Below are 23,226 nucleotides of genomic sequence, written 5' to 3' on the forward strand. Positions count from 1 at the left end.
CTCCCAGGACCCACCCCCCTCCAGCTCTGGATCCAGCTCCCCCCAATACACAGCACAGATTCCTTCAGTATAAATGTGCTTAAAATGAAAATTCTTATTAAAAAAATCAAAACCAAAAAAAAATTAAAATAAAAACAAAACCAGCGAGAATTAATACCTGGGGGTTGGTATGGCAGGGTATGTACAGGGGGAACCCCCCACCCCTGACCCACCCCCTCTGTCACCAACCTAGGCAGGGGGGGGGTTCCCGACCGGGGGGCAATGGCTTGCGGGTTCTGAGTATGGGGGAGCCAGGTCCTGGCGTTTGCTGGTGATGAAGATGTGGCAAGGGGGGCAGAGGGCTGTCTTGATGAACACCAGGCCCCCAGGCTCCATCCTGAGGCCCAGGACCAGGGGTCCTCACTCAGTTCATGACCTTGCCCCTGACATCAGCCCAGGCTGCAGGAGCAGGCAGTCCATCTGCACCTGGGCCTCCATCTGAAGAGTCGTCGCCTCCTCCCTCCTGTCCCCCAGGAAAGGGAGGACAGGTGGGGGGGCAGGGCTGGTGGGGGTCGCATGGTTGGTAGAAAGGCAGAGAAAAGCCAGGGCGTGGGGTGAGGGCTGTGTCCACGGGGCACGGGCGGTCACGGGGAGTGGGCGGCCGGGCTGCTTCTGTTTGAGCTGGGGCTGAGGCTGGGGCTACAGCTGCCGGGGGCGGGGGCCAGGCCGCCCCCATCCCGCCCCCCGCCCCCTGGCTGTCCGCTCAGAGTGTCCAGGCCCTCGGAGTTCTCTAGCATTTCCTGGATGAGAGGTGGCATGGAGCCCGGGATCTCCATCTTCAGCGTGATCACCCGCTCAGCCCCTGCAGGAAAGGAGCAGAGGTCAGCACCCCGGCCCCCAGCCCCACAAAGCTCCAGGAGGGAGGGTGCAGGGGTGGGAGGACTGGTACTACCAGTATCAGCATCCAGTGTGGACCGAACTCAGGGCTCAGCTCTTTGACATAAGCCAGCTCTCCTAAGCCCCCAGGTCTAGGGGCAGCAGTGTTTCCAAACTCAGGCTCCAGGGTCAGACTGCCTGGGGTTGACACCGGGCCCTTTCCTAGGTGCTGTGTGTTACGGATTCTCCTACTGACACGTCAAAACTCTGTAAACACCATCATTAATTATCCCCAGGGAAACTGAGGCTCAGAGCTGTTAAGTGACCTGCTCAAGGACACACACCCACAGGGTCTGGAGGCAGAGCCATGCCCTCAACCACCACGCAGAGGTGACACTGCCACCTTAGAGCTCACAGGCAGGTCACCTGGGCACGGTGAAGTCCAGGTGAGTGGAGTGGGGCATCGTCCTGGGCACAAAGACGTGGCGTGTTGGCTCACACGTGGGGGGCCGGACTCTGGGCATGGGCCAGGTGTCGGGGTCCAGCCCTGGCGGACGCACAGGGCATCCTTCCAGGTGCGGGAGCCTCACCCTTAGCACTGATGCTTCGCAGGTCCGTGATCTTCATCAGCATCTTGGGGAACATGTGGGGGCGGCTGGGCCTCCGTTTCCGCACATAGACCTTCAGCGCCTCCAGCAGCGGCTCCTGAAGCATGTCCACCCTGTCTGGCTGCTCCAGGTCCTGCCGGTCTGAGGAAGCAGATGCCCCCTGAGCAGCTGCCCCGGAGAAGCAAGGAACACAGCCGCGCTCCCAGCCTTGGCCACGGGAGGGCGCGCTTGTCCAGGCCACAGGCTAAGCGTCTCTGCTCCTGGGACCTTCCCCTACAAGGGCAGTGGCTGGAGCCTGTGCGGCTGTGAGAAAGGCTCCAAGAGGCTCTTAAATGCGAGCAGAGAAGAACTGGGGTGGGGCTTGTCCAGGGCCCCCTCTGACAGCCCAATTTATAGGGATGTGTCCCCTGAACACGGGCAGTGCCGTCCTCAGGCGGAGGGAGGATGCCCAGGTAGGTCTCACTCCCACCCATCATTGTGGACACCAGCACAGTATGTCAAAACTCTTAACAATAAAATAATAACACCAGCAAACATTTACTGGGCCTTACTGTAGTCACACTGTGCCTTATTTATTACTCTCTTAATCCCCCCATCAACTTTATGAGGTGGAGACCATTACTGCCCCATTTTAAAGAAACGGGGGCTCAGTGAAGTTCAGCAACTGCTCAAGGTCACAAGCTGGCCAGGATTTGAACCTGGGTGGTCTCACCTTCAAGCCTTCACTCTTAAGCCCCCTTAGAGTGGGAACCAGAGTTCAGGTCTCCACTGCCACTCCCTTGCTGTGTGACCGCAGACCAAATCCTGCCCCTCTGGGTTCTCAGTCTGCCCCTCTGAGAGGGGCCTGACAGAGGCTAAGGTCCCTTTCTGATCTGACCCTGGGCTTCTCCCTGGGAAGAGACTCCGGGGGCTGCCCCACCACCCACCCTGGGCCTGACCCCCGCAGTCCCAGGCCCCCTGCCCACCTCCACAGATAAGACAGATGGCACTGAGAAGACCAGTCTCAGCATCATCCATCTCCAGGGGCAGCAGCTGGTTGGCAAATGCGAAGACCAGATCCGTGAGGGGGCCGAAGCCGGCATTGTGCATCTGGGTCCGGTTCAGGGTCAGCCCATCTGAGAAGGTCATTGTGTCCTGCTCGGGCGTGTACCGCGTGCAGATCCGCAGGATCTGGGTACAGAGGATGCACAGGTTCAGGGACTTGACCCATCCTTCCAGCACTTCCAGTACCAGCATCCCCCATAGGACCACCTGGCAGGTGGCCAACCTGTCTGTCGGACAGAACCTTCTAGAATCTTCTGCAATGATGGAGATGGCCTAGGTCTGCACTGTGCAAGTAGTGGCCACCAGCTACAATGTAGCCATTGGGCACTTGAAATGTGGTTAGTGCCACTGAAGAATTGAACTAAGTTTAATTTTAATTAAATTTAAAGAGCCACACACAGCAAGCAGCTACTGTAACAGACAGTGCAGATCTAGATCAGCTAATCTCCATCCACAAGAGAATTTAGAGGGAAACTAGAATTTTCAGGAGGCAAGGACTGTAGCAGGTTTATGTCTACAGATCCTGGGACTGGGTACACAACAGAATTCCATAAATGTGTATCAGCTCCAACCATTCCAAACCCCGATCCAGATTTGAAACTCTTAAATCTGGGGCACGGGGACAGGAGACTACCCAGAGATGCCATACTCTGCTCCTCCTGCCCCACCCCCACCAGGAAGTTGTAAGCCTTGTCACCTCCCAGGTTCCCCTACCCTGGAAGTGGCCAAGAGGGGACAGGTGAGCAGAGCCCATCAGGGATGACAAGGAGAATCCTTTCAGCCTTGGCTTTGACAGTCCCCATCACACACATCCTGCCTCCAGCCTAGTCGCCCTCTGCCCCACCAAATGCCCTGTAGTCTCCTAAACCCAGCTGGTCTCACACCCTCTTGGGCCTTTCAAACCCTGCTCCTAAGTTAGGGCCCTCTCACATGCCCCTTCTACACAACCCCAAGCTGCCCCCTCCTCTGGATGCCTTCCCTGGGGCCCAGCAGCCCTGACTCTCTCCCCCAAAAGGGAAGGGACAGCCCTCCCCCATCTCCAGCCAGCACTCAGCACAGTTTTATAACCTCTGTTTACATATCTGCTGCCTCCACCCACAGAAGGTTCTCAAGAGAGGGGCTGGTGTTGTGTTCACCTCTGTTCCTGAAACCCAGCTCAAGGCCTGGCCACACAGGGTCCTACGTGAAACTTTATTAGACTGAAGACATGGGCAGATGGGTGGTGGGGTGAAAGGTTCAGTGGAAAGATCAGGTGGGCATGGATGGATGCGTGTCTAGGTGAATCGGTGAAGCATGGCACATTCAGATGCTGAGTGGCTAAGTGGACAGGTGGACACATGGGGGAGAGGAAGGGTGGACACCGGGTGGTGGGCATTTGGATAGATGGATTCCAGATGTGTGTTTGGCAGGGTGGTTATTTGAGTGGCAGGACCTTCTCCAAGGACTCGGGGGCAGTGCCCGGGTGGGCAGGGTGCAGACCCTCACCAGGATGTCCAGGCAGGCAGCCTTGAGGAGGGTGATCTGGTCGGCAATGGTGAGGGTGGTAAAGCCGGGCAGTTGCTTGGCGAACTCCACAGTCTTAATGATGCACTTGGTGGAGAGTTCACTGAACTTGTCCCAGAGGTCAATGTCCAGAGAGACACGTTGCTCTGAGCTGTTGTTCTGGGAGGGACGGGGGACAGTGAGGGCCTTCTCCTCAAGTACCCCTTCTCAGCCTGGCTCCACTGCCCCCACAGGCCTGCCCTCCACCCACTTCACTTCCTGAGAGCCCCGGAATCAGGAGGCAGCAGGAGGAAGGAGAAGAGGGGAAGGGAGGACATGGAGGCCCAGGCAGGGGTGAGGAGGGGCGAGATGGGCCCCCTGGCACTGGGTGCACCCCACCCTGCCAGGCCGGGGGAAACCATACCGTAGTGTATTTGCCCAGCTGGCAGAGGGCGGGGAAGGTCTCCTGGTGCGCTTTGCGCACCTTCTCGATGAGCTCCCCAACCTCGGGCGTCAGCGTGTAGCTCTCTGAGCACTCAGGCTTGGGCGCCTCCTTCTTCTTCTTGTTTCTGTCGTTCCTCACAGCTGTGGAGGGCAGAGGCCGGGGTTACAGCAGGTGCGGGTAGTGGCCCATTCCTGCCTGAGCTCCTCCCACCAGACAGAACCACTGGCTGCCAAGGAAGTCACCCGGCCAGGCCCGGCGCAGGCGCACAGGAGCGCACTCACAGGAGTGCACGTGTGAATGCGCACATACGAGTGTGCACAGGCAGGTAAGGTGTCAGCACATGGCCCACCCCTCCACACCCACCTGACCCACACGCCAAGTCCTGCCCCAGCACGTGACCACAGCGCACACACCCCTTGGCCAGCCTGTGTCCCCTGTACTCCTACACAGCCACACCAGCCCACACTCCAAGTGTGCAGGTGTCCAGGGCTGAAAGCAAGTGTGCAGAGGGTCCCAGCTCCGTGCTCTGCCTCCCCCGCCCCCTACTCCCTCTGCTTCCAGGAAGGACTGGTTCCTGCCTCCACGGGCCCCCAGCCCCCCTGCCAGCAGTCTCCCTGGGGGTCCCAGGGACTGGCTCCGAGCAGCTCCCCAGCCTGAAAGTGGGGGCCCGGCGGGAGAATCTCTCGGCCCATTAGCCGGGGGAGCTGACAAATCACCAGGGGCGCTGAGCCGCACACACCACTCGGCTTTAAAGAAGCGATGGGGTCGTTACCAGCCGATTATCCCAGACACACAATCACTCACAGGGCCAGTGGTGGCGCGGCTGCTGACGCTGGAGGAAGAGAGGGGGGTGGGGGTTGGGGGCCCAGGGAGGGGGCAGCGGGTGGGGGTGGGGGGAGCTGGCATAATTTGGAGATCACTCATGTCGATTCTGCAAATTCAATAAAGTGCAAGGGAGAGGAGGGAAGAGGGAGAGGGAGAGTGGGGGGGGATAATTTGGGAAGAGAAAATTGCAGCTGTGACAAGACGTTTATCATTCGGAAGCTTTAATTCTATTGAAATGGCAGCTGCTCAGCTCCGGGGCACAGAGCAGCCGGAGAGGAGAAGGAGGGAGGGAAAGGGGGAGTTGGTGATGGGAGGGAGAGGGGGTCCCCACCCTGGTCCTTCTGCGCTGAAAAGCTCTGGGAGTGGAAGGCAGCAGAAGCAGTGGGAGGTGGCGGCGCTGGGCCCTGAAGGGAAGGGTCCTGGGCTGTCACCCACTCTACAGTGTAAAGCCACCGCTTCCTGGGTGCCAGACCACGCGTCCCTTGCCTCCCAAGGCAGGAGGTGGCAGGCTGCTGCAGGGCCCCTCTGCTCCTCTCTGGGGTTCCTTGTGTCCCCCCCCCACATCCCCTCCCCACTTCCCTCTTCCACTGCCCTCCCCACAAAGGGCTAGGGGGTCCCGCAGCCCCCCTCCCCCACCCCATCCCCCAAGGCTCTGGCTCCATGGCAACGGCCACGCAGACAAGGAGGCGTCTGTCAGCGTCATTTATCTCTGACATCATCAATCACCGGTCACCACGGCAACACCCATGATTCAACACAAGAGGGTCTCCCTGTCCAGCCCTCCCTCCTTCCCTCCCTCCATCAGGCCTCAGCTGAGCCCAAACTGGAAACCCCCATTCCTCTGGGACCTGAGAAGTCCCAGTTCTCTCTTCCAACTCTAGGTCCCAGGCTTCACCAGACAATGGCTTTTAAATCCCTGTGCCAGCCACACACCCCCCCAACAACACACAAATACCAGCCAGCACCCCTCTGTGCAAGCCCTCCCCTAAGGTGCACAATCCAGAGGGCCTCAGGTGTGCCTGAGCCCCGCCCCAAAGCGCAGCGGGGCCTGGAAGCAGACACACATGCATGCGTGTGCGAGCACACACAGCCAATTGCATGCAAACGGAATGGCTGCCCACACACAGACACACAGCGGGCTAGAGGTGCAGACAGACGCACACGTCCTTGCAGCTGTACACAAACCGTCCTCAACCATGAGCCCGCACACTGCACCACGGGCACACGCGCTCTGGTCCACACACACATTATCCACCCGCCCCGACTCCCATGGCCTTTTAGGAGCACGTTGGGCCCTGCCTAATGCAGAGCCGGCTCCTGGCACCGTGGCACTCACACTCCTTGGACATGCCCACTTCAAAGCACTTCTGCAGCCGGCAGTACTGGCAGCGGTTCCGGGTCACCTTGTTGATGATGCAGTTCTTGTCCCGGTGACACGTGTACACCATGTTCTTCTGGATGCTGCGTCGGAAGAAGCCCTGGGTATGGAGGAAAAGGAGTCAGGTCAGCCGCACCCACGGTGGGAGCGTGGCGGGCCTGCAGCCTCGGCCTGGAGGGTGGAGAGCCACGCCGCTGCTGTCCTAAGCCCGACGAGGTGAAGAAAACAGTCCCACAAAGACACCCCCAGAAGAATCCCAGTGCCCGCCTTAACACTGCAGGTGGGCAGCGGTCTTCCCACAACCCATACCCACATGCCTGGCTTTCTCCCTCCCAGGGAGAAGGATCTCAGGGCTGCTAGTGAGTCAAGAAAAGGGGCAGAGGGGACTAGATGGGAGAGAAGCAGAGCTCTGGAATCCACAGCCCCAGGCTCAGACCACAGGAGAAAGAGGCCATAGAGGGACATACGCAGGCTAGCCAGAGAGGTGGAGATGCACACGTGATCGGGAGTAAGGCAGCGAGACACATGGTCACCGACCAGGCAGATGTCCATGGTCACAGGCAGACCTGGGCTGGTCAGAGGCTGCACACACAGGCTGACCAGAGACAAGCACCCAGGGACAAACTAGGAACAACCAGACAGGACAGGCGGACACACACATCCGAAGCCTTGTGCTTTGCCCTTGTCTTCGCCCTGCCCCTGGGGATAGCCACTCCACGCCGAGGGGCAGCCTCAAGCCATGCAGCTTCTGAGCCCCAATCTCTGGGGAAGGAACCAATACAGAGGCTCAGGCACAAGGGAGAGGGGAAGAAGCCACACCCACAGCTGCTGGGAAGGTGGCAGCCTCATCTGCACTCTTGAGCCTATTGTGGGCACGGGGAAATCCAGTCAGACCCCAGGGAGCCCACAGCCTGGGCACCCGAAGGAGGCCAAAGCAGGGCGCCTGCTCCTACCTGCCTCCCGCCAGGCTGCCATGGTGAGGTTCAGGCAGGGCCACTGGGGGCAGGCCTCCTGGCTTTCCAGCCAAGACCCAGTTGGCAGCCAGCTCACTATGGCAACCTGGGTGGCAGCAAAGGGAGTGCACACCCTGGCAGCTAGAGGATGGAGACAAGGAGAGGGGCTCAGGCAGAGGGGGGACCTCCGGTTTGGGGGTTCCTGATCATCTACAGGAAGGTTCTAATGCAGTGTCCCTCTCCTCCAAGGATCTGCCACCTTCTGCACAGAAGGAAGCAAGGGCAGCAGTTTCAGAGACATCCCCCATCCCCAGCCCCCCACCCCCAGCATACTCCAGGACGAGGCAGTGGGGACATCCCATTTATCTAATCAGGACTGTCCTTCCCAGTGACCCCCTCAACTCACCTTGCAGCCCTCACAGGCGCTGACCCCATAGTGGTAGCCTGAGGATTTGTCTTGACAGACAAAGCAAGGCTTGTAGATGCGGGGGAGGGGGGGTGGCGAGGGAGGACTGGGCACTATCTCTTCGGAACTGCTGCTCTGGGTCTCAATGGCTAGAGAGAGAAGAGGGGAGGAGCAGTTAGAGACCCAGGTCACCATCCCTAATACCGTACCCACCCTGCCTCTCCCAGCCCTCACCACTGCTCCCTGGGCTCTCCCTCTAAGGCAGGGACAGTCTCAGGAAAGCTGGGACTTCACAGCCAGACGTGGAGAACGAGGCTGCCAATGAAGCTTCCAGCACCCCATCACTCCTGCCTACTCCCCCAGCACCCCGCCTTTCAAAACCAGAAAGATCAGAGGATAAACCATCAGATTTGTATGTAGACATAGCCACACTTGGGGGTTGGGGACAGGAGTCAGCCTGGCTCTCAAGCCCTGGCCCCATCTCCCCCAAGTTAGGAAGGAGTTAAGGCCTGATGAGGAGGGAAGGAAGAGGACACAAGCTGGGGGCAGAGGAAACTGGGGTCAACAGGATATTCAAAGCGGCCACTCCCCCACCCCCTCTGCTTCCGTTCCCCCCCTCCACCCCTCAGCCAGCAGCCACAGCCCCTCCTCCACCTAAACAATCCCCTGGCCAGGGACCCAAGGCAGGGTGTGGAAAGAAGATTTGCCAATGTTGGAGCAGAGCAGGTGGGGATTCCCCTGAGATAAGCAGGGGGACCCCCCGGAGGCAGGGAGAAGACTCCCTCTGGACCCCGGAAGCCCACTGCTCTAGATGCCCCCTATCTAGGGGGGAAGCAGCATGACAAAAGGGGATCTGTTCTTATCAATGCTCTGTCTGTCTGCCCTCAATACTATGTCCGGGTTACTACCCTCCTCCTCTCTGGTTATTCAGCCCCAAGAGGGCAGCGGGAAGGGGGGGGGGGGAGTGACCCAGCCAACAGGGGCAGCCCCCACTAGCCAAATCCTCCCCAGTGCCTGGCCCCCTGCCCATCACCCCAGGCAGAACAGAGCTGGGTTAGGTGGGGGCTGTCTGTGCCCAAAGCCTGGGCAGCTGGGGGTGTATCATGCTGGATGAGAACTGTGACCCGAGGCAATCCCAGATTCCCAAGGTGCCACCCGGCATCCCCCAGAGGCCTTTGCCACATCTACTTGTCCGGGGCCAAGGAGGGGCAAGGATGCCTCCCTGAGCAGGTAGATCCTGGCCTCCTCCCACACCCCAGAATCCTACCTAGTCTCCTCCCAAACTCCAGCGTGCAAGGTTCTGGAATTCAAAGGAGCTCAGGGCAGCTCCTGACCCAAGCACCTTATGGCCATGAATCACATGACCCCAAAGTCCAGACACAGAGAAAAGCAGTAGCCGGACACTGGGGGCTGGCTGCGTACGACCACCGCCCCCACCTTACCTGCAGACACACCAGGGACTGCCAGGCGGCTGATGACAGGGAACCAGGCCAACAACCTTGGCAGGGTTTTCCTGGCTCTTTGCAGGACCTGGGCACCACTTCCCTGGTCAGCCTGGTTGACCACCACTGCCATGGTCCCGTGCCCCGTCCCTGCCCAGAGACCAGCCTGCAGCAAAGGAATAGTGGATGCCCATACCCCCACCAGTCCACAGCCTGTTCACTGACCTCCCCTGGCTCTCTGCTTCTCACCCCAACACTGAGCTGCCCTGGCCTGGTTTTCCCCCCACCTCACCCTCTCAGAGGCCAGACAAGCAAATCAGACAGGCGAGAGGCCTGAGAACAGCTGCTGGGGGGGGTGGGGTTGGGGGCTCTGGGTGAGGCCAGGAGGCAGAGGGGTGAGTGACAAAGAAGCTCTTTGTTGTGCTAACTTTTTCCAAGACGTAAAAGGAGTAACAATAGACAATCCAGACTGGTTGTGGGGGGGGGGGGTGTCAAGGACAAGGGGGTGTGTGGGGGGGACCATGGCCTAGAATCCCAGCTTGCTTTCCAATAAGCAGAGGATGAAGGCACCAACCTCCCCTCCCCTCCGCATCCACCCTTTGCCCTGGCCCACCTCCCCAAAGCCCCACCTCTAAAATGGGCCAGACAGGAGGAGAAGAAAGGACAGATGGAGCTTTGGGGTACAGAGTGGGGCAGAGGGAAGGGAGGGCATAGGGAGACACACAGGATACCGTGATGAGGGACAGACAGCTCTAAGGCCAGGGACTGACTAAAGGGGCAAAGGCCCATAGAAATTTGGAGCTAAGGCAAAGTCCAGAGGATGTTTACAGAACTTAAAAGCATGTGCTTTTTAAAATCGTTTTTTGGCAGGATGGGAGAGGTGAGCCTTGGTGGGAGCTACAGTCTGGGCTGGGTGAGGCCTCCCTGCAGCCCACCCCACTGTGGCTGGCTGCCTCTGAGGCTCTAGCATGCTCTGCACCCCCACCCCCTGCACATCCCCACCTGTCACCCAGGTAACACTTCGGAGGTTTTGCACCATGCCCTTTGAACCCAGAGCCCTGGCCCAGTCTCCACCTCCCAGCCTCTGGCCAACAGCCTAGTGAAGCTGGGCCTGGCGGGTGGGGGTCGGGCGGGGGGGGGGGGGGGGACGGCACTCTGGGACCCTCCCGGCGTCTGCGAGAGTTAGGAGTCGGCCTTACGTCTGCACACTGGACCTTTGGGGGAAGGACTGCCAGGGCCTGGCCCCTCCCTGCTCACCTCCCTCCCAAGAGGCCCCAGCCCACAAATCTCTCCTCTTCCTGAAGGAGAAGGCTGCAGGAGCACCACACCTTCTCGGCTCCAAGTGCCCGAGGGGGAGCGCCCCCTCGGAGGGCTGGAGCCGGCCCAGTTAGACAGGCGTCCCCTCCCGCCAGAACTGCCAGGTGCCCCTCCCCCACCCTTGGCGGGCAGGGGCCAGGAGGCAGAGGCACAGCGCTCCGGATTCCCCACGCCCCAGAGCCGTTCGCAGGCTCGCACAAGGGGCTGGTTTCCTGGAGGAGATCAGCAGGAAATCAGCCGGGCCCCTGGCCAGCGGCTCCCCTCCCAATCCAGCTGGCGCCCGCTCCTCCGCAGCTCCCCTCGCTGCCCCTGGGGAGGGGGCACAGGGCCCCCCTGTACTGCCCCCTCCTCCCTCCCCGCGGGGGAGGGTGGGGTGGCTCTGGGCGTAGGGCGGAAGGAGGCCCCTAGCCCAGCGCCCCGATAAGCATCTCTCCCCCTCCCCCCACCACGGGCATCCACGTGCTTCACATTCTTGGACGTCTGGGAGCGGGCGGAGGCGTGAGCGGTGAGATTGGTGGGGGACAGATGGGGAGCCGCATCCCGTGTACCCCTTGTCCTCCAGTGCCCCTCCCCCCAGTAGGGTCTCTGGGGATGGAGGCGAGGTCCCCACAGGGCCCTGCGGGATTGAAAGATCTCCTTCCACAGCCAGGCTGCCCTCTTCCCACCTTGCATGCAGGTAGCAGGAGGCAGTGAGCAGGCTGGAGGGCTCCTGTCACCATAGGACCTCCACACACACCAAGGGATTCCTCCCAAGACAGTGGTGTGACCCCATGTACGGCAGGGTCAAGTCACCACCGGAAGCCTTCAGGTCTTTCCTGCTCCTCAGAACAACTCCCAGCCCACAGCTTTGGGGCTGAGCCCACTGGTACCCCCCACTGAGGACGCATACACACGCCTACAAAGGGACCTTGGGAACAGGGAAACCCAGATCTCTAGCTCTACCTAACCTGACAGGGTGTGGGAAACAGCCCTCCACTTCCCTATCCCGAGCCTCACCAAACTCAAGGCCTGTTGGGACCCCATGCTCCTCCTCCCCAACCAGTTTGGGGCCAGGGAGAGCTGAGCTGCTCCCGTGGGGTAAAGGAAGAGATGGGGTTGGAGCCCAAGGTCTCTGATCCCAGCTTCCCCCTAGTCTTCTGGCACAGGTGGCCAAGGTGGTGGAGGGGGTGACCACAGCAGCCGTGCCCCAATTATCCCATTGCGGAGGAACACCTTCCTCCAGCTGTGAAAAGTGGGGAAAAGGGTCTTAGTGTGGCACTTCTTACCAATCCCCTTTGGCCAAAGTCGGCCCACTCACACACCCCCTCCCTCCCATGGTAGGCAGCCTGCAGCCTCCCAGCCACTCAGCCCCAGAGGCAAAGGTCAAGGGGCAGGACAATAGGAAAAGCTGCAGATGAGGTGGCTCTGGGAGGGGTACAGGTGGGGTGTCTCTTCACTTCAGGTCTCTCTTCCTAGAGCAAAGGGGCTGGGGGCTGCCCTTCAACCTTCTCCAATCTGCTGGGCCCCTAGAGACCCACTCCACCCCTCCTCCCAGGCAGGCAGCAGGGAGGCAGCCAGTCGGGAGGGTGGGAGAAGCTCCGGGGAAGAGTTGAGCCCCGAGCTGGGAAAAGGAAGAAACCCGAGCCAGGTAACAATAGCCCTCTAGCGCCGGCTCCCTCCCGCCCAGGTACACTACCTCACAGCTGGGTAGGAACACGCCCAGGTGTGCACCCCAGGCGCTAGCTCTCGAGGGTGCACAGAGCCCCTCCCTTCCACAAGAGCCCGAACCCAGACGGAGGACAGCGGGAAGGTGAGCTGGCTGCAGGGCTCCAGGGTTCAGCACCCCTCTTAGGGTCAGCCCAGTTCCCTGCTCCTATCCCTAAGCGAAAACAGGGTAACAAAAGGACACAGCTGGGTTGGCAGGGAATGCATCCCTCATTTCCAGAGCAGCCCCAGACCCACAAAAAACAAACTCATTCCCAGAAAACAAACCAGCTTAGGATTACTAGGGAGGGATTCTTTCCACCAGAGCAGCCTCTCCCTGCCATTCCTGAGACAGAAACCTCAAAGATGCCAGCCAAGTGTCCAGGGACAGGACAACCCTCATATGAACAGGTGCCCTCCCCAATGTAAAGAGTTGGTTAGGATGGCAGACGGGTGTCAGTGAAATTGCCCCTTCCTGCCACACCCCACTGCCAACACCAAAGACACTAAGCGCTCCCCGGACAGGGACTCTAATGACACAAGGGCAAGGGCTGGGGGCAGCAGCTGTTGCACAGGAGGGGGCTCTCCCCCAGGCTTTGACGGGTGGGACCTGGGAAGGAGGCCCCTCCTCCTGGAGCAGATAAGCCCAGATAGGACCTTTACCCCACCCTCCAGGGTGGGAGAAAGGACCACTCTGCCGTGAAGCTACTGGATTCCTAGCAAGAAGATACAAAGTGGAGGCAAAGGGCTCCACTTCCCCTGCAAGAAGTAGCAGAACAGATGAACGAATGCTTCCCGAAGGGAGGAACCTCTAAAGTTCCTCAGCCCTAATGTAACAGAAAGAGCACCCAGGGGTTACTTGGAAGGGTCCAATTGTCCAGCAAGGGCACCCGAGTTTCAGCAATAGAGACGGGAAAGTAGAGACAAGACCCCCACCGCGCCCCAGGCCCGCATCCCCAGTGGGAGTGGAAGCTCCACCACCCACCCCCAGTCCCAGCTCCTACAATAGGAGAGGGGAGGCCGGTACCTACAGTGGTTTGAGCCATTCCAAAGCGGAGTCCGGAGCGGGGTGGAGTAGGGACCAGGGACGGGGAGCCCTTTCTCCGGGAGCAAACAGGCCCGGTTCTGGTTATAAAAATCCACCACCAGGAAGGGATTGGGGGTGGGGGTGAGCCCCCCCACTTCCACACTCTCGTACATCTTCCCCGCGAAGACAAGAGGTCCGGGCGGGGAAGTCCTGCGCGCCGCCTCTCTCACTCAGCCGGCGGCGCCATCCTCGGAGAGCAGCTGGGGGCGAGGGGCACGTCCCCCTCGCCCCGACTGGCGACCCGGGCCGGGGGCCGCCCGTCGCCCGAAGTCCTGCGTCTAAGTCGGCTGGCCGCTCCGCCAGTCCCAGGTGAACAGCGGGGAAGTTGTGTGCGGGGGCCGAGGGGGGGTGTCCCTCGGCTCCCCCCGGGAACGCCCGGCGGAGGCCCGGGAACTCAGCGGCTCCACCTCGAGGGGGCTCCCGTCTCGAGTCGCATGCTGTCCTAGGCAGAGTCCCGCGGCTCCCCAAGTGCGCCGGTCGGGAGCGGGATCGGCGCGGGGCACGGGGGGTGGGGGGTGGGGGGGGGACGCCGGGCACTTCCTCCTCCCCGGGGCTCCCGGGGCTTCTCCGGGACGAGGATTCCGGGTGGGGGTGGGGACCCCGCGCGGCTCCGCCTCCGCCAGGCCCGGGGCCGCCGGCCGACGCTCGGTCTCGGAGGTGCTCGCCGCTGCCCCCTGCCCGGAGCCTGCGCGCCCCCTCCCCGGCGGTCCCACCCCCTTTCCTCCGCCCCGTCCCGTCCAGGCACCGCCCCTGACTTAACCCTTGCCCGGCGGGTCCGGCGGGCGAAGCTCAGGGAATTGACAGGGAGAGGCGGGCTGTGGCGTGCGAGTGGGGGGAGCCTGGGAAGGGGGAGGAGAGAAGCGGGGACGGAATGGGGAAAGGCTACAGAGGAGTACGCGGAGGACGGACGGAGGCAGGGTACGCGGAGAGGTGGGGGCTGGCGCTGAGGCAGGAACGGAAGAGGGGCGGGAGTCTACCCCATCCCAGTTCCGGCTCCCGGCCTCCCAGTGATTCGGTCACAGTCCCCGGCCCGGCGCTGGAAGGGGAGAGGTGACGGGGCGGGGAGGAGGGGGTGGTCCCGGTGTCCTCTCCCTAACACACCCCCCACCCAGCCCGGGCCTCATTTGCCTAATATAATGCGGCTGAACTCTCGCTGAACTCGCCTGGCGGCGCCTCACCTCCGGGTGACCCACCCACCGCTGCCCGTGACATCACCCGCTTGCCAGCCCGCTCGCGGGGCTCGCCCACCGGCCCCCGGCCCCCTCAGGCCAGGCCAGCGTCCCTGGAGCCGCGGAGAGTGGCCGCAGGAGGCGAGGGACCAGGGCGCGCGTGGCCAAGTGTTAGCGCCACGAATGCAACGTGCAGCGTGTGCCGAGTGTCCCGGGTGTGACATTGTGCAGCTCAGGCGTAGTGTCGGGATGAGACACCCGGCTTGTGTCATTGTCTGTGACATCATGTGTGACTCCGGCCGCCCGCCCGCCGGAACCCGACGCGGCAGCGCGTCTGCTTTGGCATAAACGCTTGCAGAAGGGGCTCTCCTCCCCACGCTCTGCGTGCTTCCGGCGAGCAAAGCCCCGCCCAAGGTGTCTCCCAGCGGCTGAACCAGGATTGGCCCCCCACCGCGCAATCTACCCCGGAGAGATAAGAGGAGGGGCTGGTGCCTTCCAGCTGACCACTTCCTCCCGGAAGCCCTAGGGATGCCAGTTTCAGTGGAAGAAAGGTCTAGGTTGAGTAGGTACGTGAAGGAGGGAGATGCCCCTAGAGGAGAGGGTATCCTGTTACTCCCACTAACCCTGCAGCAGAACTCCTCATTCTAAAAAAGGATGGGAACTGACATGCTTCCCAAGGACATTCTTCTAGAAGTCAGGTTCTTAATCTGGTCATTAAATCCTCACAGCAACTCCAAGAGATAAGGGGGCATTATTCCTATTTTACATATAAAGAAACTGAGGTCTCAGCAAGGCTAGGTGGGTTGTCCCAAGTTCACACTGCTAATAAAGCTAGAGTGAGTATTTGAACTTTCTGCTGCCAAAGCCCATATTCCCATCATGCCAGGCTGATTCAAGAAAAGGTATTTTCTGAGCACCTCCTATATAGATACTCTGGTGAGTCTGTTCTAGCAGACCTTAAGGAGCAACAGCCATTAAGCGAATATATATATATATATATATATATATATATATATATATATATATATGTAATTGCACACAGATAATTGGTATTTGGAAACAACTATAGTATGCTTTGAAGGAGAATTAATACTGTAGGTACCTAATTTAGGTTGAAGAGTCAGGGAGGACCTCAAGGCAGAGACCTAAAGAAAGTAGAAGTTTGTAAGTTAGTCAGGCAAAGAGTAGGAAGGAATGCGGTCCCAGTAAAGGAAGGAGCCTGTGCAAAGGTCCTGGGGTTAGAGATGTTGGTGAGTTCATTCAGGGTACTGACAGAGGACTAGGGTAGAGGCAGCGTAAAATTCAAGAGGAAAACAGACACAAGACCAGGCTGGAGAGGTGGGCAGAGGCCAGACCAGGTGGGCCTGTTGGCTTCAGTATGGCTTTTGGATTTTATCTTAAATGCCAGGAGAAGCCACAGAAAGCTTCCCAAACAGAGGAGAAGCAAGATCTGATTTACAGTGTTGTAAGATCTTTCTAGCAGCTGTGTGAAGAATGGACTGTAGGGGGGCAAGAGAGACCGGTTAGTAGCTGCTACAACAGTCCAGGCAGCATAAAAGGACAGGGGGAGGGTAGCCAAGAGCACTCTGGTGTGTGGCTTTGCAACAGCAAAGTTCCCAAGACTGCGAAGTACAGACATCTACTGGTCTGGCGGACGGGTGGCTGTGGGGCTCCAAAGTGAGGTCCCACCTAAGTGAAGTCTGGGCTGCAGGTGGAATGCTGGGGTCTGGGGCACATATGCAAGCCTTGGCAGTGGTTGAGTGATGGGGAAGAGGGCAGACTGCTTCCACAGCCTTTGGGATCTTTCCTCCCAAACGAGATAGCTCCTGGGCACCAGTTATGTGCTAGGCTCTGTGTTCACTGCTGCGAGCTACTAAGGGATCTGAGACTGTCTCTGCCATCAAAGACCTGGTAACTGGGAAAAGATCTCCCAAATGATTACAGCTCACGGCAGGAACTAGGCAGGAAGAAGTCACTTCGTGGTAGAAAGATGAGTGTTACAAGAGAAAAAAATGACACACAGGTATTCAAAGGTGGAAGAGTGTAGTGTGGAATGGGAAACATCTGTGAAGGTTTCTAGGAAGAGGATGTGAGGGTTTCTGGATTCAGGATGTTCCTTAAAGGATGGTAGGATTTCTGGAGTTGGAGAAAGGGAAAAGTCCAGGTGAGATACCTGTTCTGGGCAGCAGCAAGGTCATGAGGCATGTCAGAGAAGAACACAGTTTCCTGAGGCACAGGGAGAAGAGGGAAAAAGGAAGGTTCTGGTGGCCAAGGGAGGGCTCCAGCCACAGCTACCTGCAGGCCTGAGGTCCAGGCCTCCTCTGCTGCTTCTCTGTGACATTCCCCACAGCTCCTCCAGGACTGTGTGTTTAGCAGGCCCTCAGCAGGTATGGGCTGAACTGAACTAGCCCCCACTTGTTCCAGGCCCCCTCCTGTCCCCAACCCCATCTGGAGGGGATCACAAACAGAAAATCATGAGGCCTGCACCCAGACGTGGGGTCCCAGTATAGGGTGGTCATCCCCCAAGACAAGGGCCCAACTCCACCCACCTCATCATCACTGCCCTTGCAAGATACTTGAAGCTCACCCAGGCTCAACAGTCAGCAGGTCACTGTGGCCTCATAGCAACTCACCCAGCCAGGAACGCATTAAGGGTCTTTCTTTGAAGAGGATACAGACTCAGAGAGAGGATAGGTGACCTGCCCTAGGCTGCACAGGAAGAGCAGTCTTTTTTAAGATTTCTGTCCATGGTGCCTTGGTCTGTGGGCTGGTTGAGGTTCTCAGTAACCCAGAAGTCAAAATGGGGAGGCGAGAGCCTCTATATCTGATCTAGCCAGGGCTGATCTAACCAGTCTACCCTGGGACACCCAGCTCCACTGGCTGTGCCTGACTCCATAGAGGAGGAGGAGGAGGAGGAGGCCACGTGGGCACTGCCCCAAAGTGATCTGGAGAAGGGAAACACTTCCTCTTTCTACAGATGCTACCCCCTAAAGGGTAGTCATAGCCTGCACTGGTACATCCCTGTGGGCACATGGCCCTTGGCATGGGGTGGACCCAATGTCTCAGGTCCTGCCAGCCCAAAAGGAAGACAGGCTTCCTTCCCTGAGTCCTGCCTGAGGGAGCTCATGCATTATCACTGCTACCAGATAAAAGGTGAGGGGCCCCATTTTCACTCAAAATCCCATCCAACAATCTTTGGCTGACTCTGCATTTTGGACCTCTGGAAAGGCACTGCTAGCAATACCCTCTCTCCCTGGGCTGTCTCTCTTATTGTCCAGGGAAAGAGTGGACGGAAGGGAGGGTGGGAGGAAGAGACTAAAGGAAGGGAGTGGCAGAAGAAAGGAAGAGGGGCTCACTCCCTCCTTGGTCTCCCCAGTCTCCAGGCACACACATTATGAATATGTAGACAGAAAGGAAAAGTCTGGAGCCAGTCTTTTGGGGTTCCCATCTCTAGCTCCTCTACTGATTGCTTCCAACTTCCCTGCCCCCACCCCACAAATTGAAACAAAATAAGAATAACAACTGTGGCTTTTACACTCTGTTCCTACAATGTCTGTCTGGAGGGGGATGGGAGGATTGCCTACTGAGCTCTGCAAACTCCCGTGGGCTGCAGCGGGCAGATTAGGGGGTGGGGATGGGTGTGAACAGATTGTATCCACAGTTTCCAGGACAGGATGGAGATCTGGCCCAGGCCTCTTAGGGCTCTTTGCCTCCAGCCTTCAGGATCCAAAACACAGAAGAGGGGGTGTGGCTTGGCTGCCTTCCCTGACGCCCCCTACTGGGGGAAAGCAGGAGGTTCCTGGGCAGAAGTGGGACTCAGCCATAGGAGAGGAGGTTTCATCATTGGCCCTGACAGACCCCTCCCCCCCAAAGGCTCCCCCAACCCAGGAGTGCCCACCACCATACCCTCCTGCAGCTGCCTATCTGGATGGTGGAAAATAGGTCAGCTTTACCGCTCACTTAACCCAATCCCTTAACCTCCACCCACACCAGTTCCTCAAATACAAATGGGGATAATAACCCTCTCCCAGCACCATAGAGATAATCTGGGGCACATAGTACGTGCTCCACACATGTCAGCATCCAGTTCTCTCCAACTCCTCCACCTAGAAGGGACCTGGGTCCCCTTTTCACCGTGGTAATGGTACCACGCAGGAGACAGCAAGGATGCAGACGACAGGATGCCACAAGCAGACGCAGAGCTGAGAACATTACGTCGGTGATCTTGCCTAATCTCAGCCTTTGAGGGAGGTTCTGGTAATATCCCTGTTTTACAGACCAGGAAACATGCTCAGAGAGGTTATCACATGTAGTTAAGTGGCAAAGCCAGAACTCAGGCTCCACTACAGCAGGTAGCCCACACGGATTCCTACAGTGAGCAACAAAACGGGCAGGTTGGTGTTCCCCACTCCCCACACCACCACCCCCAGCCTAAACTGGCGATAAGAAGAGACCCTGACCTCCCGAGACACACAGCACAATCCGCAGACCTCTCCTTTAAACACTCTATGCCCTAAGTCACCGCCTCCTCCAGCACACATACAGACTGACCGCCCCCCCTCCCCAGCTCTGGATTTGATTCTCCCAAGACACACTCAGCTCTGACCTTCTCACCCCATACACACAAGCCATTAACCCCCTTCCCAACACACACTCAGCCTTGACACCCCCACCCCTAAAACACACACAACCCTGACCCTCCCCACAATGCACACAGAATCTCAACCCTCCATAGTAAATACCAGTCCTCAGAGATCAAGCCCCAGGGGCTCTGGGGAGGGAATCCTGTCCCATCTCTGGGGCCTCTTACTCTGACTCCTTGACCAGAGTAAGAGAAATACCCCTTCCCCAACAGTGACCCAGACCTGTCATTCCACAGGCCACTGGGTCTCTGAAGGATACACCCAAGACACCCAAGGTCCAGCCTCCACATTACATGGGAAGAGGGATGGGAAAGGGAGGGGCACTATGCAAACACCTTTGTTGGTGGGAAATGGGAGTAAAGAGCCTCCCATTTCAGGCTTCCTACAAAAAAAGGTGACCATTGCTCTCTGCAGGAATGGGGGCCACCAATGTCTACCTCTCCTAGGAACTGCCTGACCCCTGGCACCAGCCTCATGGCAGGGAGAGCAGAGAAATGAGGCTGCCTCCATCTCCAACACATGAATTTTGATCTGTCATGCTTCACTACCCAGGGCTGAGGAGCTTGGGTCACCAGGCCACCCAGCCCTGCACAGAAGGAGGGGAGATGCCTGGCTCCCTGAAGCCCATGGCTACACCCCTGGTCCCAGAGTAGGAGAATGGCAGGGAGCAGCTCAGAAGCTGGGGGTCTAGGTAGGAAGAGAAGTTGTTGTTTACTAGGAAGAGGGGAAGGGTAGGGAAACCCACAGGCTCACAGAGGGAGGGGGCAGGAAAGGAGCATTGCCTAACCTGGGTGGGGAAAGCCAGAGAAGGCTCCACTTGCCCAAAATGTGGGCACCCCGCCCTGGAGGGGGGAGAATGTTACCAGGGTGGGAAGTGGGGGACCCGGAAGCCCTCCCCACCCACCTCTAAGAAAGGGGAAGAAGCTTGCAACATTCAGAGGACATAGCATTTGCTCTTTGCTCGTCTGACACAGGATGGGCAAGAACCCAGTCCACCTCCAACTCTGAGCAGTGTCTGGGGCTTTGTTCCCATCACCTGGGGAAGGACAAGTTATCCACAGGTACCAGGTTGCAAGCCCCCCACATCTCCCTCCCTAAAAATCCCACCCTGGCAGGAAGGAGACACTCCAGTTACTCCAGCCAAGAATACGAATTCCAGTGTCTGTAGACAAAAGGAACCACAGACATGCCCACAACCCCAATTCCATTCCCCAGCAACCCTGAACCCAGAGACTGGCCTCCCTGGCCACCTAGCACGGACTGGAAGACTAGGCCAAACTCGGAGTTCCCCCAACTCCGGGTCACTGTGCCACCCGCCACTGCCGTATGAGGACAGAAGAGAGGGAGGAAACAGAAGGTAGAGAATGAATGGCATTGCAGTGGAAACTGAGGGAGTATCTGCCTGCCCTCTGGTCCCAGGCCAGAAAGAGGGGGGAGCCTGTAGGAACAGACACGGAGCCCCTGCTCCAGCAGCCGGTGGGGCCTGGGAGGGAGGGGCCGTGGCGGAGCCAGAGGAGGAGGTCCAGGAAGCGGTGGTGGCGGTGGGCAGACGGCCAGTGCGGGCAGCGAGGCGCCCGGCCAGGGCCTGCCCCAGGGACAAAGAGACTCCCTGGCTCCGGCGAGAGTGTGCTGCCCCCACACTGAGAAGGGGGCACTGACCCAGCCCAGCCGGGCGCACAGGGCAGTGGTGCCAGGCAGCCTGCCAGGGGCTGTGGGAGGGGCAGTGGGTGCCTGGGGCAGGGTGTTCAGTCCCCGCCCACCAGGAGAGGTGGGACACGTTTCCCAGGTCAGCAGCTGACCGACCAGCCAACCGTCCATGGCCCATTCTGCTGCTTCCAACCCCTCCCGCCCCAGGCCAGGCCCCTGCTCCCTCCTCCCCGAGCCCTGGCCTGGTGCCCAGCTGGGCCCTGGGGGCCAGAGTTACTGTAAGCGGCCTGGCAGGCCCAAGGCCTGGACTCCGCCAGCTGGCCATAGCTGCTGCCACCTCCCACTACCTGGCTCAGCCAGCCGGGGAAGGGTACCGAGACCCCTGTCCAGCCAACAGGCGACCCCCATGGCAGAGGGTGGAGTCACAGAGAAAACACAGGCCCTGCCAAGACCATGCATGCGTGCACAGCCAGAGTCCAGGCTGGGCGCCCCCTCCTGGGACACTGGCCCTGGCCACCAGGCAACCGTGGGCGGAGCTGGCAGGGAGGGGAGAGGTGGGGGGGCTCGTCAGCCTCCAGGGCAGTCTGCGCCCTCAAGCTCTTTCCTCAGAGGGGTGGGATGGAGGTGGGGTGCCACTCTCAGGAGAGTTGCCATTTCCACCAAATGTCAAGAGGTGTGTTTACCCGCCTCCGGCCTCTGTGTCCAGTCCTCGGAGCTATTTATAAGGCCCTCAAGAGCACAGCACAGGAGAGGGTGCCAGGAGCCCCAGGGAACGGCACGGTTGCATCTCTCCCTCAGCCGCCCCCAACATCAAACAACCACTGTTACCAGCCTGGAGCCACCCCCCCCCCCCCCCCCCCCCGCCACACACACACAACGATGGTCCCCCTCATCTAGAGAAGACGCGCAAAACAGATGTGCCTGGAGGCCAAGCCCTGAGGCCTGCCGACGCCACTTCCCCCTCCCACCAAGCCTCCCACCACCCCACTTACTGGCTGGGGATGGTGTGCTATAGCCGCTGACTGGAAGCTGGTGTTGGAGAGTGGTCAGGGCGCCTGGCGGAGAAAGTCCACCCAGCATTGGCGGGAAGAAGAAGGCGTAGGGGGGCACCGGGTACCCATTGAGGTGCCCTCCCCCAGGTGTTGGGCAGGAGCTGCTGTTGCTGGCCATGCCAAGCAGCCACAGTCAGAAGGGTAGGCAGACAGTCTGGCAGGAGGCTCTGACGGGCTTCAGGCTGCCCCTCCTCGGGGCATGGGGCCTGGGCCCAGAGGGGGTCTGGGTGGTCAGCCCACCCCCCCCTTCTGTCCTGGAGCTTCTGTCCAAGGCCAACAGGCTAATCTCAGCCTCCTGGATCCCCCACTCTAGCGGGGGGCCGTGTGGGTTGGGGGAGGTCCCAAGAGCTGGTCCTTCGGTCAAGCAGTTCTGTGAGCTGGCACTTTTCTGGGAAGGTCCAGAGCTGGCCTTCAGGACACCGAAGAGGATGCCTCTCCCAGATGGGCCCTGGCTAGGCGGCTCGGGGGGCCATGTTCTGTGGCACTGCAGAAAAAGGAAAGGCAGGTGAGTGGGCACTGAGGAGCGGGTACACGGGCATTCCCCGTGGAGCTCCCCAACCTGGGCGGCCGGAGATTCTCCCGTGGCACCCGGCTGAGCAGACAGCTGGCACCATGCCTGGCTGGCAGAGACAGCCTGGGAGCAGGGCCCAGACACTGCTGGGGGTGGCAGGATAGCACAGCCAGGCTGGGGAGACGAGGACAGAGCCCAGAGCCACAAAGGGCCTCTCACCCACAGTCCCGAGGGGAAAGGTCAGGGTCTGCCACCCCAGAGGATCCCTGTGGCAGAGGCCAGCAGCTGGCCCTCCTCCTCCCCCAGTGCGGGTTACCTGAGGTCAAGATACAAAGAACCGTGTGCCTGAGGGGGGGAGGGTGGAGGAGGAAAAGCTGCTTCCCTAAAGCATTGGCACTTCTCAGAAAAATGACTCCTAGGCCAGGGGGCCCCTCTTATACCACTTCCCCCCAAAATCCAAGCCCCAGCACCCCAGATGGGTTTGTCCCACAGGCCTAGGGAGGAGGCCCGTTGACATACATACAAATAAGGAAACGGGAACCAAGGACTCCTGGGTATCACCTCCAATGCTTACCAGCATGATGAGCCAGGGGTGGGCAGTGTGTAAGAAGGGTAGGGATTGCACAGGGTAGAACCTCCCCAGCCCCAGGCAATGAAACGGTAAGGGAGATTGATGAAT

At 59.5% G+C, this 23,226-nt stretch overlaps 2 protein-coding genes across 5 annotated transcripts in view; both read right to left on the reverse strand.

The window, feature by feature from the left end:
- Positions 1 to 74: 74 nt before the first annotated feature.
- Positions 75 to 22,160, reverse strand: RARA (retinoic acid receptor alpha). Of its 4 annotated transcripts, none has more exons than XM_019416065.2 (8): positions 21,977 to 22,160; positions 7,997 to 8,145; positions 6,596 to 6,737; positions 4,414 to 4,574; positions 3,993 to 4,169; positions 2,429 to 2,633; positions 1,446 to 1,604; positions 75 to 841 (listed from the first exon to the last, which is right to left on the reverse strand). In XM_019416065.2, the coding sequence occupies exons 1-8, from the start codon at positions 22,152 to 22,154 to the stop codon at positions 624 to 626; spliced, it is 1,389 nt and encodes a 462-aa protein (XP_019271610.1). In that variant the 5' UTR covers positions 22,155 to 22,160; the 3' UTR covers positions 75 to 623. The 4 variants fall into 4 exon arrangements, with proteins under 4 accessions (XP_019271610.1, XP_019271611.2, XP_019271614.1 ...); XM_019416066.2 differs by lacking the exon at positions 21,977 to 22,160 and adding an exon at positions 13,470 to 14,210; XM_019416069.2 differs by lacking the exon at positions 21,977 to 22,160 and adding an exon at positions 13,466 to 13,601.
- A 256-nt stretch (positions 22,161 to 22,416) lies between these two features.
- Positions 22,417 to 23,226, reverse strand: part of CDC6 (cell division cycle 6) — a 44,930-nt gene continuing 44,120 nt past the window's right edge. Inside the window, exon 13 of the transcript XR_008418746.1 lies at positions 22,417 to 22,520. The gene's annotated coding sequence lies outside the window, so the exon portion shown is untranslated. The remainder of the gene's footprint in view (positions 22,521 to 23,226) is intronic.

Source organism: Panthera pardus, unplaced genomic scaffold, assembly GCF_024362965.1.
Source record: "Panthera pardus isolate Hobbes unplaced genomic scaffold, ASM2436296v1 HiC_scaffold_3, whole genome shotgun sequence".
Lineage (NCBI taxonomy): Eukaryota > Metazoa > Chordata > Mammalia > Carnivora > Felidae > Panthera > Panthera pardus.